A 13637-nucleotide genomic window follows, 5' to 3' on the forward strand; every position below is an offset into this window, starting at 1 on the left:
TTTCACTTTACAACCTGATTTAATTATTGCTATTATTAGGTGCAGAAAAGAATTGTGTGTAGGCCAGAGGTGGCTGAGTGTTTATTACAAAAAACAAACAAACAAACAAAGAAAAACATGTCTAACATACATACATACATATATATATATATATATATATATATATATATATATATATATATATATATATATACATACATACATACATACATACATATATACATACATACATACATACATACATATATACATATATATATATATATATATTTGCACCCTGTGTATGTGTGGTTGATTGGATTTTTCTTACAACACCCCTTTCAGATTAGCTAACTTGGGACAGTTTTTATTATTTATTATTACTTATCATGTGAAATTGTTTGGCGCTAGAGAGAACATGACAAATGTTATTTATAGATGGAAAAATAAAATGTGTTTGTCACTGAAATAAAAAAGAACTGTAAAATATAAAACTAAAATAAAAAAGAACTGTAAAATATAAAACTAAGAAGGTAAGTGTCAGCTACAGCCATAGACTCTAAAAAAATATGGACGTAGTGTCCGTGACGTCACCCATAGACTCCGGTTTTAAAAGCTCAAAGTGTGCAGAGAAAAATAAAAAATAAATAAATCAAAGTTTGCAGAGCAGGCCATCGCCATCTTGGCAGCGCGTGACCGCGCGACGGATAATCGAAAATGGGCCAAAAGGCGGGAGCTGATTGCTGAGGCCACGCCCACCTAGCGCGACGGCATTGTCAGCAGCGGCAATCCACCTGTCAATCAAGTGGCCACGCCCTTAATTATGCAGAACTTTAAGTCTTAATATAATTTAAACGGATGAGTTTTTACAAAATTTACCCCCCTCACAGTTGTCATGAAGGGCAAAATTATTAAGACCAAAATCATTTTTTGAACCAGGCTGTAAACGTTTTTTTTTTTGCTGTAAAGTTGGGCATTTTAACATGGGAAGTCTATGGGACTCACTCCCTTTTGCAGCCAGCCTCAAGCGCCCAGTCGATGAATTGCAGTTTTTGTCACTTAATTGGCTTCACGAGAGAGAGCGCGAGGTTGCTGCTCGGCTACAGCAGGCATGACACTGCAACGGTACGTGCATGCGCATTTGCGCGTGTATTCGCGGGCGCGCTCTCTGCTTCGCGGTTAAAAAGTCCGTTGGTCTCTGCAGTCGATCTTTGGGCTTACTGGTAAGTAATTATTATACTGTTAAAAAACATTTAACTGTACAATACAAATTGTAATGAGATACTAAGAGTGTTGGTTTGCTAGTAGACGTTAGAAGCATGACTGAAATGACGTTATGGTATGTTAGCTGACTCTATTAAATAAGCTAATGGAGCTAAAGTTAAGCTAGGTAAAGCGCAAGATGCCATTTTAGGACACTGAAGTTGTATGTTGAACCGACATGTGCAGATTTATTTAGATATGTTTTTTGTACACTGCAAACAGGCATACATTCTGGATTAATTATAATAATAACAATCTAATAAACGTTTAAAGAACTATATATTCTTAGATTATCACCACTTTTTATAGTAACGTTAACAGGGCTCTCAAGTTTTGAACTTAGTTCAGAGTGAGATTTTGCCCGCGGTCGCGATGGCGGCAGGGGTTTGATGGGGACGGGTGTCTGATCTCATAAATGACACATATTCTTACAAATAAAATAATATTTATTTAATTCAGCATTTATTTGTGTGTGTGTGTGAGAGAGAGAGAGAGAGAAAATGGTCAGTGCTGTTTATAGTAGGTGTTGGTAGCTGGTTTTGAGGCCAGGGGTTGGTGGCTCCCATTTGAATCACTGTGGTTCCAGGCCAGCCATTTTTCACAGTTCCATCAAGTGCTAAACTGTTCCTGGTTTAGGTCTTGTTTAATCCCACCATGGAGAAAACCCTCTCAGCATAGGTATTTGAATGAGCAAGCACTAACACTAATGCAGCTATTTTAGAAAGCCTCCCTGCTTATGTCCCTCACACCTTGATGGACACAGGAGTTATCTTGTCTGTGCAGACTAAGCACCAGTAAAAAGAGCTGGTGGTTCCCATTGTGATGAATGGTGATCGGGTTGACCACTCCTTCTTAAAGGAACACCTACAGGTGGCTGCTCTACATAACCCTCTCTTTTTCCCTGTTTCCAGTGGGTTCTCCACTGTTTCCTCTATGGTCCTCCACAGTCTCTTCCATGCACCCATCCTCTTCTGGCACCCTAACTCCCTCCCCTACTGTATTCTCCACAGCCTCCTCCTCTGACCTAGCCACCTTTTTAGGGAGCTGGGCCCGCATTCATAAAGATTCTAAGAATCCTCTCAGAAAACTCTTAATTTAGCTTAAAAACTTTTACGTAGGAGTCTTAGCTTAAAAGCGATTCGGGACCGATCTGAGAGCAACTCTGAGTAAGGAAAAGACAAAAACGTTTATCTTAGTGAGGAGGCGGGGTTGAACCGGTTGCTATGTATGACACAATCTTTTGAAGACTCTGATTGGCTGGTTGTCCAAGAAGGAAAAAAAAGAGTGATTTTAAGTATAGGGTCTATTCTAATCCTCACTTTAAATTTACATGCATAATTTTTCCTATTTGACCGTTCTCTCTCTCTCTCTCTCTCACACACACACACACACACACACACACACACACACACACACACACACACACACACACATTATATGTGTGTATATGAATTCTATTTTTTTATTTACCATGCTTTTAATTTCCTATAAGGTATTTGATTGGCTTAGAATGATAAAAATTGTTCCACTCTTTCCAATTACAGTGATTGCTGTCCTATTTAAGTGGCGGTTTGAGTGTTGGTTTTAATGTATCAAACATGGAATCAAAGCCAAGAAGAGCGAGAAAGCCAAACTGGACAGAGGAACAGTGTTTACTGTTAGCCCAGTTAATGGATGAACACAAGGCCATTCTTAAAGGAAAATTCAGACACAGCAAGGGACAAGAAGCAGACATGGGACAAACTATTAACGGTTCATTCCCCCTGCTTGTGCGCACCTAAGCCTGCTATATTCATAAATGCAGTTTTTTGAGCTTGCAAGGTGGGAATGTCCAGTGGAAACGAAATGAACTGCGACACAATAAGATGTTCTGAAAGTGCTGTAATTGTTTGTGTGATCACTCTGCTTACAGAAGGTTGTGACAGACACAAATCATCACTATTGCATTGTTGCATGTTCCCAGTTGCTAAATATTGTAATGTAGTGATTACTTTAATTTATATATTAAATTATATTATATTAAATTATTATATAATCTATACCGTCTTATTAACTCATTGTCATCCATTGTCTGCAACACATTTCTTCTGCCTCTTCATCTTTCTGCCATTTTCTCCTCTGCTAAAGAAACTCTTAAGCCTCTTAAAAGTCCTCGTCTGTGCTCATAACAAATTTTACCCTAAGACCTCTTTTAAGGGATAAGATGCTTTCTGAATTACTTTTTTCTTTACTAGGATTTTTTTCTTTAATTTTAAAAGTAAACGCCCACATTTCTAAGAATTTTCTTAGAATTTTGTCACTAGGAACTACTTTTTGCATTAAGATTCTTTATGAATACGGGTCCAGATCTTTTAGAACAAAGCATGAAAGATTGCTCCTTTGCCTCTTCCCTGACATCTTTGAAATAGACGAATGCAATAATCAATATTATACATTGGATAAAATATAATGAAATAGCCTAGGCAAAACGTTTTGAAAATGGGGACCAGGATGAGGTGCAGTAAAAATAAAAGGAAAGAATTTTTTTTTTTTTTTAAACTATTATGGATACTGCCATACAAGTATTATGGATAGGCCTATTATAGAAGTCTCTTATATAAAACTGTCAGAGTAGCCCCGCATCCTCTTCAACGTGTAACTTTGGCAATAAAAAAATAATAGTGGGCTAATAATAGGCACAAAAGCTACGGCCGACCACGTATAATGGCCAAAATTGCGTGCGTGTCGGGGTCATAATAACCATCAGACCAAAACATATCTTAGACTGTTTTTAAAAAATGTTAAATTAATATATTGATAAAAAAAAACATATAGTGAAAATCTGTGTCATTGTCTTGACAAGTCTGTAACCGTAACGTTACCTACTTCAGCGAGCGTCTGGATCTGTGTTGCACACGAGCCTGTAAAAATCTTACCCGGATACAGCAATGCTATTTTCTGATTGGCTGATCGGTAGCTATATTTTTTTTATTCGATTAGCAGGTGCGTGTCAGGGCCTTCGGGGAACTCACTTGATTCCTCTACGTTACCTGTTTCACTGTTTAAAAAAATAGCGCCGCAACTTGGTGGGCGTTGTCCTCGTAATGTCTCTGCGTGAGAAATACAAGGTGTGGCGTGTGAGCGTGTGAACGGGTTGAAATGCGTGAGTCTCACGCCCAATGCGTGAGACTTGAGAGCCCTGCGTTAATCTTAATGTTTTTACACTAGGCTGATTGTTAGATACTTTCTATGGCTATTTTATGGCTTAAGTTATTATTCTGATTTGTGGAGTGATAAAGAGAGATAATAATTATATTATATTCTAAAATACCATTTGTAAAAATCAATGACTATAACATGAAAAAAATGAAACAAGAGTTAAACCTGGTTCAGTAAATGCAAGTTAGCATTGCATGTTAGTCTCATCAAATTTTCAGAAAACTCGTAATATAACAAATTATTATCTCAATGCAAGTAACTGTTAATATTTAATTTATTAATTTGGGAAATTTCATTGTGATATCTATTAGTTAAAGTTAAGTTTACTAGTCTTGTTAATTGCTGTAGCAACATGCCATTTATTGGGCACATATAAACAGGTTTTCTTGCAGATCATTTAATATGTGCCATATGCATGTAATAATAAATAATTCATAACTGTAATGGATGCTGCACGTTAAATAAGCCTAAGTAACTAAAAGTAAAATATAGATGCTGATTGTTAATGTTAACTAATAGGCTAATCTACCTTTGTTCTTGTGTCCCCACCTCTGTCTCTCTTTGTACAGATTAGATCCACAGGAAAATTTCTGAAGGGGTGAACTGAAGAAAAAGGTGACATGGACTATTACAAGCATAGCAATTTAAGGAGGAAGGCTAGGAAAAGAGTGGATAATTTAATGCAAAAAATAGTCACTCTGCCATCTGGTAAAGAAGGCGAGAGCATTAACCAGCATCTTGAAAGTCACATTGATGAGCCTGAGCTTAATAGGGAAGGATGTCAACAAGACATGCAAGAACCCCCCGATAGCCTGATTGAAGAGATTGTGCTCAATAGGGAAGGATCTCTTGATATGGAAGACAGCATTGGCTGTAATGGTTCTAGCAGTGTGAAGAGCGACCATGAAATTTTATTGGGCAGCTTAGGTGACTGGGCAGTTAGATTTGGGGTGTCTTTGGTGGCTCTGTCAGCCTTACTGTCAATTCTTAGGATATACTTTCCCTTCCTGCCAAAGGATGGAAGGTCACTGCTTAAAACAAAGACAGACTACAAATTGGAGATGCTTGCTGGTGGCTCATTTCACTATTTTGGTATAGTGAATGTCGTCCAAAGAAAGTTCACCAGGTTATTATCCTCTTTTCCAGAAGGCTATGAATTTCTTTTACAGCTAAATTTTGATGGATTACCTCTTTTTAAAAGCTCATCCATTCAGTTTTGGCCCATTCTGGGTAAATTACCAAGACTCTCCAAAAAGCCTTTTGTGATAGCATTGTTTTGTGGGACGGCAAAGCCCAAAACACTGTCTGACTATCTAAAACATTTAGTTCAAGAGTTGAAAAGCATCAGTACTGGCTTTGTTTGTCAGGGCAAAACATTTCTCTTGAAAGTTTGTTCTGTTATTTGTGACGCACCAGCAAGGGCATTTATCAAAGGTATCAAGTCCCACACTGGATATTATGGCTGTGATAAGTGCTTACAAAGAGGAATATACACAAATCACCGTATGACATTTCCTGAGCTCACTGCTGCATGTAGAACAGATGAATCCTTTAGATTAGAAGCAAATGAAGATCACCACCTTACTCATTGTCCTCTGGTAGATACTGGAGTTGATATGGTTGCTGGTTTTCCCCATGATTACATGCACTTAGTGTGTTTGGGTGTTATGAGGAGACTTCTTGAACTGTGGGTTGGCACTGCTGGCTCTTTGCGCACCAGAATTTCGTCTTTGCAAGCATCCTTAATCTCTGATAAACTTTTGGCATTAGCACATCATATTCCATCTGAATTTGCAAGGAAACCTCGGGCACTCAGTGAGAGACTGAGGTGGAAAGCAACAGAACTGCGCCAATTTTTGCTGTTCACTGGTCCTATAGTTTTGAAAGGTGTCTTGCTGTCTCAAGTGTATGATAACTTCATGCTTCTTTCTGTTGCTATCTATATTTTGGTTAGCCCGCAGTATTGTTTACAATTGAACCACTTGGCTCATCATTTTCTTGTCTCATTTGTGGAGCATTATGGCTTGCTATATGGTAAAGACCAAGTAGTGTACAACATTCATGGGTTAGTGCATCTTGCTGGTGATGTGAAGGTACATGGCCATTTAGATGGTATCTCTGGCTTCCCTTATGAGAATTTATTGGGTGAACTTAAGAGAATGATAAGGAAAGCTCACAATCCTCTACCACAGGTTATACGCAGGTTATCTGAACATGAACAGAGGGGCTGTGATTTTGATTCACCCATTGAGCAGGAACCCTTTTTAAAATCTCCACATCACGATGGGCCAGTACCAGAGGGCCTTTTGGAAAATATCAGTCAGTTCAAGCAGTTGATAGCCGATGGTGTCACTCTAAAAACATCAAGTAAAGATGACTGCATTGTCATTGACGGGAACGTTGTTTCTGTGCAAAACATAGTTAGTCATGAAGACAAAGTGTATGCCATGTACCAGGAGTATAGAGTCAAAGAAGCACTTTACAGTTACCCACTCGACTCAAGGGAACTGGGAATATACATCGTCTCTCATTTGTCTCCTGTGATGCACTGTGTAGAGATGGTTAAGCCTGTGCAAAAGTGTGTGCGGTTGCCCTTGGGAGACAAGTTTGCAGTGTTCCCTCTTCCTCACACAAATTAATCTGAAGCACTTGTCTAGTCTTTGTACAAAGTGTATTATAGTTGATCGTTGTAGCATCCTTTTATTTATAATATCTTTAGAGTTTTACTGGCTAATCAGTTTACTTTTTTATCAGGAGATGTTTCTCATTGTTATTTTTGAATCTACTAATGAAGTGGAAGTAGTCCCTGACATTTGGGTGAAAAATAACACCTGTTTGTGGCCACCGTACAAACGTGAAGAAACTGTAAAAGCAGTGAAATCACAGGAACCACCTGGAGCACGTTGGATTCCCTACAAAGTACGCATCATATTAAGCAAAGGTAGAAAGAAGACAATATTTTACTTACACTTTCTGTATATGAAGAGTTCAGTAATTTCACTTAAATGACAATGAAAATTACCTATTAATTGTCATTTAAGTGAAATTACTGAACTTAAATATATGAGCTTGATAAAAATGATCATTCTAGAAGAAAATTTCAGATGGCATTTAGAGGCTTTTGCATCTGAACTCTTCATAAAGAATTTAGAGGGCTTTTGTTTTCAATTTTTTTTTTTTTAAAGTTACATATGAAGAAGCAAGACTCAAACTGCCAGAGGCTGAACGATTCACAGATTTGACAGATTCAGAAGACTCTCCACTCAAACGTAGACGGAGAAGAATGTAAGTTAAAAAGAGGGAGGAATAGAGCCATAATGGAATTGACTGAGCAAAACTCATTTTACAGCCTTCCATAATTTTTTGTTTCTTATTTAACCTTAAATGCAGGAAGAAGAATGTAGTCCTTGAAGAGGAAGACAGTGAAAGTGAGAGGCATCCACACTACCCAGCCCTCCCAAAATGGCTTCTGCAAAGAAGCGGCCTTATTCACTCTCCCTGCTTTCACAGTGTAAGAGCGCTAATGTAAATTTTAGTGTCATATTTTCATTGTTGGCGTGGTTTGAATTTTAACACAGATTCTCCTACAGCGTCTCCTACAGCCGTCAACGTAGGATGCTCAGGCAATGAAAGGACTGCTGTCAGTGAATGTGAGTCTAACATTTTTCATGACTAGACTGGAGTAAACAAATGTAAATCAATTCATCTAACAAAATGACATGCCTTGTAATTCACCATCCTGCAAATAAAATACAACCAACCCTTTACACTGAATGTCATTCAAATGCAATTTTGAAACTACCTGAAAACCCAGAGATGTGCCCAAAAATTACAATTGAATGATCAAGATAAATTAATCATAAGATGATGACACCCTGAGCCCCCGCCAAACACGTAGACTGCTATTCTATGGGACACACTGCAATCAGGCCAATACATTTTGAGAGATATTGTCTTTGTGCAAATCAAGTTTTGTTAGAACAGACAGAAACTCAGGCACTGCACTGCTCTGTAAAATTGAAAACACTTCCAAACATGTGTTCCTCAGTGTCATATCCAGAAATTCCTGTTATTTTTCTCTGTAGTGTGCTCCGAAAGAAGGTGCAACATAACACCTACCCCACTGTCAAGAATTAGAGAGGATGTTGATTGTGAGTAGACATACAGAATTGATTGTATCTTTCTCTTACATTCCTTACTTCTGGCAGCTTACTCCTCTTTCTGTTACTATAGCTCTCAGTGGAGGAAACATCACACCATCCCAGGTCAGAACTGACCATTCCGGCATATGTGAGTAAATGTTGCATTCAGTTGAAGTTGACGATATAAACATTCAAAAGCTATTTGCATCAAAAACACTAAGTTGATAATGAAAATGTATGTGAAGAGCCTTCTACAGCTTTACCTGGAATCTACCTGAAAGTTATGTTTTCATGTAAAACCCAGCAGAGTAAATTTTGTTTACCATTCACATGTGAAAGACTGAATTAAGGGATTAATTAACTGTTTGTGTCTAAACTAGTTCAGATATATACTTTATTAAAGTAGATGTGACTTGAAGAAATTAACAATTAAATTTGAGATTTTGTTTGGCCCCTTTCACTTATAGCCAGAAATGTTTAGGATAGAAATGAAGAAATCATCTCAGAAATGCTAATCATCTTTACAAAATCTATCTCCAAATATTTGTAAAATAATAATAATATTTATTGTTATATTTCCCCTGTAAAAGGCATACCTGAAGTAGTTTTGGTGTCATATGACAATCAAACAATGTCAGAGAACAATATATCACAAATAAAAGACCTGAAAAAAACTGGGTTCTACTTGTAAATTCAGACTAATAAATTAAATCAAAGTTTCTCCTGAACAGCATGTATGCTATCTTGAATAGCTGGTGGTGTTTGACCACATGGTTCAAAATGAAGTAGACTTGCATGGATAAATCTCCATGACAGATTTGTTCTTAAAACTAAAATGTGCATTTATTCATGATTTCATTGTAGTTATCTACAGACAGAAATGAGCCTTTTGAAAGTGTTGTACATTTTGAAATGTGAACTTTGAGGTTTTGGTCTCTTGTTTGCAGTGATTAATAGAAGAACCACAGCTACACCAACTCATGCCCAAAATGCAGACTTCAGTGAATGTGAGAGAAACTACACTTGCTTGGCCATCCTAAATTTCGTGAGCGTAGCGTTTGCTATTAGACAGTCTTTAAAGCATCCAATGAAAATGTACAGAGCCTTTCCAGAGTTGGACTAATGCAATTACAATGCCATGTTTTTTTTAGAAATAACTTTCCATTAAAGGAAAGTAAGAAATATCTTTGTGTATGCTGTCAATTATAATTCTTAAAAAGAAAGAAAATTGGAATCAGCAGGTCAGACCTTTAAAAAATTATAAGCCAGGAAAAATGCAATCGATGAATCTTCTATTAAAAGACTTAGGAGTTGTATTTTTCCACATCATTAAGTGAAATGAAATTGGCAGGCTAGAAACATAAAGTTATAGTTTTTTTTAATGCATATACTTCAACTAAATAGACTGTATCTTCTGATCACTGTTTTAGCTGTGATACGAACCATCCTGACCAATCAAGAAGTCATCAAAGATCAGATGGGCATTTTGGTGAAGCTAGTTCATCAGTTAAAGGGGACTGCAGAAGAGAGCCCATCTCTACCACCGGAAACCCTTCCGGTTGCAACCCTTCAAGAGCTTCTGGTTTTGGAGGGAAAGCTGCTTGATCAAGAATTCAAGAAAACTCTGGTAATGTATATTGGTACAATACCATTATAAGAGATTATGTATAAGGTAATTCAATCCAATACGATTATCTCTCTCACAAAGAACCATAAATGGTTAACTATCCTTCATTGGAAAAATCTCTTTACTAGAATCCCCATTTGCACTGGCTTCTCTGACTGTGGTTCCATTCAACTGTACATTATAAAACACTGACTATTAAATAAACTCTAAATTAAAATTAAATAGATAAACCAGATAAACAGTGCTCAGTGTTTCCCACAGAATTACAGTATTACTGTGGTGAGGGCTTATTTGTACAATTAGAAAAACAAAATAGGCAACAAAGTGGCTCAATCTAAAATGACTATGATACGATATCAAGAGTCAGTGGGTTTTTTTATGCACTGAAATGTGGTCAGATGTTTGGCTTGGATGCTTCCATTCCAGGTGGAACATATTTTGTCTCTTACAGAGATTGATTCTACTTGAACTGTCTATCTCCTCTGTCATCTAAATCAAATTAGCTACATGTAGCTACACTTAATGCTTGCTGTCTTTTCCCCTTGTTTAACAGACGATTACCTTGGCACAAAGAGGAGGTACAGCCGTTAAGGACACTGTTTGGAGAATGATGGGATACCTCTTGACCAATGAACTTGCCAGACAGATGAATTGGAAAGGAGCCAATGGCAAGGCAGCCTTCAAGAACCTTATTCTAAGAGGGATAATCAATGGTGAGTCGCAGTGGTGTAGGTGTTGTTGCCTCTGTTTTCATTGAGATCTGTGCATTTGTTGGAATTTGCTGCTTACCTCACCCACAAACATGCATACACCTCTGGCCCTGTTTCAGAAAGCAAGTTCTTAACTCTGAGCCTGTATTGTTATACTCTAGATTTCAGAATGTGACTGGTGGGGAAAAGTTTGTCAGAAGTGACGTAATTCAGCTGCATCACTTTACAGCAGGGGTATTCAATTAGAATACAAAGGTCAAGTTAGAGAAATATCCCAAAAGGTCCGGAACATCAAAATGACTAACTTGCATTATCATTCAGAATCAGTACCCATATAGTTGTATCAGCATATGTTTTTAGTCAACAACTGACAATATTTCAGCAATATTCAGTTTTTACATCAAACTGGAGGGATAACAATAAAGAACTACTCCAATAATAAAGCTTTCTCAGACTGTTGTTGGATATAGGTTATCCTGGCCATAAAATGTGTACAAAAACTTAAATATTGCTCAACATTTAGCATGACTTTATTATATAAATTGGCCTTCTAACTCCCCACACCCAATCCAGTGTCCCTGTGTCATATGTACATTTGCACTCACTAAATAAATACTTAACTCTTACTTTACTTTATTTTGCTCAATCCTGTAATTTAGTTTGCCTGAGACCAGCACCAGAGTAATCCTAAAAGTCAGAGTATTATTTTTCAGAGCCCTATTTTTTTCAGCTCACATATTCTCACCCTATCAAGCCTGTCCTGAACGTTGACTGGAAAATGCATATGACATATCTGAGCTTGACAGTGGCATCATATGTATTGTATGTATGTTATATTGACTTTCAGTGTCACATTGCTTTAAAATTATGTGCTAGAATCACTGACTATATATACATTATTACTAATGTCTTGTTTCAACTGATGTCAAAAGTTATAAATTCTTGTCCTCCTGATAATATTTTACTATAACTTACTCAACCAACTATCTCATTATAGAGGCTGTACGAAGAAACCGACTTACAGCAACAACAACAGATCAAGAAACTGAACTGTGGATTAAAAGGTGGCTCCATCTTGCTGGAGACAGAGATGGAGGACGCCGTGCCAGGCAGCGAACTGATAACTGATGTAACCGAGACAGTCTACTTGTTGAGAACAATGCTATAGTTCAGCATACTTTCAGCTACATTAATTGTTGTGACAAATTTAAAGTTTAATTTGTTTTGTTAACTTTGTTCAATGTGGCTTAGTTTTATTCTGTTTTCAGCCATTATAATGGGTGTTTTTTGCATTGGAGCAACCATCAAAAAATATATTTAACGCTAGGCAGAGGTGCTGTCATTTCGTGAACACAAGTTGATTGTGACAGAGGACATTAGACACTATTTTTTCCCAAAACTTACAAGGGGGAATGCAAACGTTGTTCCACAGGAGCTCACGGACTGCAGATGTGCCCACAGGCATTTTTTGTTTATTGGCCCATTCAGAAAATCTAACATTTTCTATTTAGCTAACTGTTCATTCATTTTAATAAATGGAAATGAATAACAAAAGCAGTCATTGTTTGTTACTAGAACTGCTCTATTACAAGGTGGATTGAGTATCAGAAAGAGGTTTGAGTGTTGTGAGATGGTAATGCAAAATAGTTATTGGTCCTTACCTGATTGTGGTCCTGTGTGGACCTGTGTGTCCTGGTCTATACATAATTGATGTCCATTTTCTAGGTTCTGAGCTGATTTCCCCTGACACATGGCTGGTACATAACTGACATACGGCTCATGTAAGTTAAGGGTGTGATTAATTCCTCTGGCCCATACCTGGCCCGCAGCATAGGTGACGGGATGGTATGGCCCTGATCTGGCACACATCTGGCCCTTTAGATGCCTGACATCTGGCACATTTAAGGGGAAGCTGTGATTAAGTCTTTTGGCCCATACCTGGCCCGCATCTGGCCGGTAACATAGGTGAGAATATGGTATGGCTCTGATCTGGCACACATCTGGCACATTGAAGGTGAAGTGATTTATTCCTTTGACCCATGTAAGGTGAACATTATGGTACATTTTATTTGGCCCAGATTTGGTCCACATCACACCAGACATCTGGCCCATATAGGGTGAAACTGTGGCCGAGTTAAGGCAGCCACACTCACCCTGAGTCAACGCCGTAAGTCAAGGCCAAATGTGGGCCATAACAGAATTTCAGATGTGGCCCATATAAGGTGGATTTGTGGCTGAGTTAAGGCAGCCACACTCACCCTGAGTCAACGCCGTCAGTCAAGGCCAAATGTGGGCCATAAGAAAGATGCAAATATGGGCCAAATTTGGGCTGAATATTTATTGCTATCTGGGGCGAGTTGTATATGCTTGTACAAATCTTTGTAGCTATCATTTTTCATAAGAAAGATGAGGTCATGAATATATATACCGGTATATATTTCTTTCCATAATATTTTTCTTTCTGTTGGTGGCGGTCATGCACTTGCAACCGCGAATGAACAGAGAAGAAGAAGGAGGAGGGGGAGAAAAATAATAATAAGCGTTCTCCACGCGCATCGCCCTTTCTCACTCATTTAGCGGTGAATCTTCTGAGGTGAGGAGAGCTTTTATTTAAACAATCATAACATTTATCATAATCGTAGCGCACTGTATCATTTTTCGAAGCCATTTGTGTACTGTTTTATTCGGAAATAGCGTCATGTGTGGGTCCTTTCTGGC

The 13637-nt window shown here is 37.9% G+C and overlaps 2 protein-coding genes across 4 annotated transcripts; both read left to right on the plus strand.

Moving 5' to 3' along the window:
• The first annotated feature begins 310 nt into the window (after window positions 1–310).
• Window positions 311–7878, plus strand: LOC127986817 (uncharacterized). 2 transcript variants are annotated; one of them, XM_052589079.1, is made up of 4 exons: window positions 311–1202; window positions 5010–7381; window positions 7626–7725; window positions 7831–7878. In XM_052589079.1, exon 2 carries the CDS (start codon window positions 5061–5063, stop codon window positions 7077–7079), a length of 2019 nt encoding a protein of 672 aa, XP_052445039.1. In that variant the 5' UTR covers window positions 311–1202; window positions 5010–5060; the 3' UTR covers window positions 7080–7381; window positions 7626–7725; window positions 7831–7878. The 2 variants fall into 2 exon arrangements, with proteins under 2 accessions (XP_052445039.1, XP_052445038.1); XM_052589078.1 differs by lacking the exon at window positions 311–1202 and having other exon boundaries at window positions 4491–7381.
• Window positions 7879–7881: 3 nt separating this feature from the next.
• LOC127986833 (uncharacterized) lies at window positions 7882–13265 on the plus strand. 2 transcript variants are annotated; one of them, XM_052589100.1, is made up of 8 exons: window positions 7882–7951; window positions 8031–8090; window positions 8526–8591; window positions 8674–8730; window positions 9530–9589; window positions 10013–10209; window positions 10763–10922; window positions 11917–13265. In XM_052589100.1, exons 1-8 carry the CDS (start codon window positions 7903–7905, stop codon window positions 12045–12047), a joined length of 780 nt encoding a protein of 259 aa, XP_052445060.1. In that variant the 5' UTR covers window positions 7882–7902; the 3' UTR covers window positions 12048–13265. The 2 variants fall into 2 exon arrangements, with proteins under 2 accessions (XP_052445060.1, XP_052445061.1); XM_052589101.1 differs by lacking the exon at window positions 9530–9589.
• The last annotated feature ends 372 nt before the right edge of the window (window positions 13266–13637 follow it).

Source organism: Carassius gibelio, chromosome B22 (genome assembly GCF_023724105.1).
Source record: "Carassius gibelio isolate Cgi1373 ecotype wild population from Czech Republic chromosome B22, carGib1.2-hapl.c, whole genome shotgun sequence".
In the NCBI taxonomy this organism is placed as follows: Eukaryota; Metazoa; Chordata; class Actinopteri; order Cypriniformes; family Cyprinidae; genus Carassius; species Carassius gibelio.